At 31.6% G+C, this 3,959-nt stretch overlaps 1 protein-coding gene across 1 annotated transcript; it reads right to left on the minus strand.

Moving 5' to 3' along the window:
• Positions 1–2,564: 2,564 nt before the first annotated feature.
• On the minus strand, positions 2,565–3,306 carry LOC111892470 (uncharacterized). The gene has a single exon (XM_023888508.3). It carries the CDS (start codon positions 3,265–3,267, stop codon positions 2,773–2,775), a length of 495 nt encoding a protein of 164 aa, XP_023744276.1. The 5' UTR covers positions 3,268–3,306; the 3' UTR covers positions 2,565–2,772.
• Positions 3,307–3,959: the final 653 nt, after the last annotated feature.

Below are 3,959 nucleotides of genomic sequence, written 5' to 3' on the forward strand. Positions count from 1 at the left end.
CGTAGTCTTCAAAGTGATGCACCCAAACCTCGTAATCTTGAGTGTTGAGAATTGGAATCTTGGTTGTAGATCCTATACTGTTTGAGATGTTGATAGGATTGGATTGAGAATCGTCCATGCTTGATCGTTTAACCTGTTGTAAGATCAGATTTGTAATACGTAATATTAGGGCAAGATGAATAAATAATGAGATACGTCAATTATGGAGTGACGGCTTAATAAATATCAATAAATGCGGAATAAACCATAATTACTTCTTTCACAGAAGAGATGTGTATGAATTACACAGTCTCCTGCTCTGATACCAATTGAAGAGTTAAGAAACTCTTTGTTCGTTTAGATCTTTTAACAGGTTAATCACAAAAACGAAAACAACAATATAAAGCACAAGAATGAATCAAATATGTCGAATAATTCAATAGATTCAAGCCTCAGCAGAGCTCGATAAAGAACTTCCGTTGTAGAGGCTATTAGGGTTACAAACGATAAAGATAAAATCTTTTTAGAATAATTGACTTCCAAATCTTACGTACTAAGATGCATGCAAGCACCTATAAATACAAAACCCTAGAAAATAACTCACAGATGGACAGGCCCAATCCGGAGACAAAATGGACTAAAGAGCGAGCCCATGACGCAACACCTTTCAGACCCTACAATTTGAACCACTCATTATATATATATATATATATATATATATATATATATATATATATATTAAACATATCTTAAATTTTAAGAGATATAAGTTACAAAGCTTTTTGTATAAATCCATTATACATAAATAATTCATTAATACTTATCAAAAGTTTGAAGACTTGAATTAAGGAAAGTAACTAAAAAAATCAATTTGAAGCAAAATAAAGATTTTAAAATATTAAATTAATGTATATAAATTAATTTAAATTTCTTAAACTAAAAATCAATATTAATTAATTTACATCAATAATATAAGGTCTAAATATAAATATTTTATTTAAAGGTGATAATTTTTTTATTACATAATAACTAATAATAAAATATAATAATTATTTTCCCATAAGAAAATTATTCGTTAAAAGTGTTATTTATCGTCGCCGCTTTGCACGTCACACTTGTAGTATATACTTTGTTCTCACGTTCTCAACCTTTTTGGTGTCTTCATTTGATCCTACTCCTATATATATATATATATATATATATATATATATATATATATATATATATATATATATATATATATATATATATATATATATAGAGAGAGAGAGAGAGAGAGAGAGAGAGAGACTAGGTTCAAATGTGGATTGACATCTATTGCGCGGACGTGTGGACGGTGCTTTTCTGTGAGAATGACAAACAAAAAATATTGTTTGATAATATAAATCCGTTCAATCTTACATAATTATTGTCATTATCACACATTCTCACCAAATTAAATCGTCTATAAGGTTATTATAGATTTTTTTTTATTATTCTTATTCTGTCATAATGTTTATTGAGTCGTATTCTGTTAGAATGAAAATGAGTGAAAAACAATAAATGAGAACAAAAATGAATACGAATTAGTGACAATACATAGAAATGACAATAATTGTTTGAGGTTGAACGTTTTCACATTAATAAACAAGTTATTCTTTTACTAATCTCATAGAATATCCTTATCCACATGTTCTCATAGAATATCCTTGTCGACACGTTCGCATAATAATTGTTTATCCACATTATAAAGTATCATCATTAATTCCATTAATAATAATAATAATAATAATAATAATAATAATTAAAAAAAAAAAAAAAAAAAACGTTACGCGTGAACTATTTGGATAACAAATACCAAAGTATATTGTCGTTTGCATGAACATCACATATCTCCCATATCCATGGGAACCAGCTGTATGAGATTGTACGTATCGAAAATCTCAACAAACCAATCAGTTCATCAACAGTTCCACACCATGCATACGTACATCCGAGTCATAACTCAGCCTCAATTAATCCCAATACCCATTTCTCTCAATTTCGATAAAAAGACCTACCTACCCCTCCATCAAAAAATCACTTACACCTACCCACTATGTGTATTCATTTACACATTATTAATTTATGGTTTATACTTTATACATAATACAGTCTAATTCCCCTTAAATATTTGGCCTACATGCATGCATACAGCTGTAACGACAATGAAGTTTAATAAAAGCCATTTGTTGTAATCACTAGCTATATAATTAAACAACAGCTTAATTCCTTTCCTACCCTTGACAGATGCCATAATTAAATACACATCCACAAAAAGCTCTTGTTTGGATATTATTGATATTATTCACTGAATTATCATTAATGTAACGTGCCTACCAAACAAGAAATTATTTATTCTTGCAATCCAAGCAACTTGAATCATATTTTATGGTCCACTCTTTAGAGTTTCAAATCATGGATATCTTTCGTTACGTATATAAGTAATTATATATATATAAAATGTCGAAGTTTTTGTATATATGCGTACCTAATGAAATAAATATGTTTTTTGTTTACTTTTTTAATGAAATGGAGATTATAAACAACCCACTTTAAGGGTAAAATTGGAAGGAAACCCCAAAAATGGAAAGACTTGAAATGGCGGAAGAGAAAAAAGTACACTTCCGAATATGAACTGCCTCGTGATAAAAGCAATCCATAGATCTCGCTACAAGAATCACCCTTACTTTCATACACTATTTACAAACATTGCCATTGGCATTCATTTTCATTTTTCATTTTTCATTTTTCATTTTCTCAACCTATTGAAATCTACTCCGGTATAGCACTCAACATTGCTGAAAAGTTTCGTCTTCTTCCACTACCACCGCCGCCGCCGCCGCGTCTTACGCCACCCCTCCTGTTTCCTGTCTCTAAAACACCGGCATCCGCCACCCGACCCGAACTCTTGGTATGACACTTCTCCCCAGACGTAGTAAAAGACACGTTTTTCCGGCGACAACCACCCAATGCAGAGCTGGCTTTCACGGCCAATGCCGCCATTTCCTCCGGTTGAAGCGGGTGTCGCAACCGGCTCAACGGAAGCGCGAAATAAAGCTGACCAAGTTGAAGCTCGTCGTCGTCGCTAATGGCGGAAACCACATCATCAAATTCCATCTCGTCGGAGTTACAAATGAAGGTGGATGGATTCTTTTGTAGAACGTATGACACTTTTACTGGGTACGAAAATTCCTGTAACCTGCCGTCGTGTGATATCAACTTCGCCGTCGCCACCGACGTCGATTCGTAAGAACTGCAAATGCCCATGATGATATGATTTGGAAGAAGAGGGAGGAGGATTGGGTGAGTGTAGTGGGGTGAGAGGTATATATATAGGAGGGGTGGGAGTAGCCACCTTGTGGAAGGGCAAAATTGTAATTTCACAGGTTGAATTTTATGAAGTTGATTATAAAGGGAGCATAGGTAGGACCTACGCAAGCTGTAAGATGTGGATGACAGCGGTGGAGGTGTGTCCTTAAACATAAGCCCATGTTTTTTTCAATAAATTACGAAATCAGGGACTGATATGTCGTTTTATGGATCTTCGTTTTTACTGTTGTATATGTCCTTGTGTTTTAATGCATGGTAAACTGCTAAGTTAATTCAGTAAAATTTGGAAAAAAAAATCTTATATTTTTTGTTTTTATTTGAAACATAAGTACAAAATATGAATTTAAAGATAAACAATCAATAATTAAAAAGGAATTCATGTTAGCCATTATTAAAGGGGTTAGTTTGTTGGTTTTCTTTTTCATATTAAACCTTTAGTTTTTTTTTTTTTTTTTTTTTTTTTTTTTTTTTTTTTTTTTTTTTTTTTAAACAAACTTCATTTTTTTTGTTATCTTTTGTATTCTAAAACAAAATTGGAAAAACTTTCAATTTTTATCTAAAAAGCCTTTAAATTTAACAAAATTTTGGAATCTGATTTCAATTTTCATTATTGCTTGGTTATATACGTT

Source organism: Lactuca sativa, chromosome 4, assembly GCF_002870075.4.
Source record: "Lactuca sativa cultivar Salinas chromosome 4, Lsat_Salinas_v11, whole genome shotgun sequence".
Classification (NCBI taxonomy): domain Eukaryota; kingdom Viridiplantae; phylum Streptophyta; class Magnoliopsida; order Asterales; family Asteraceae; genus Lactuca; species Lactuca sativa.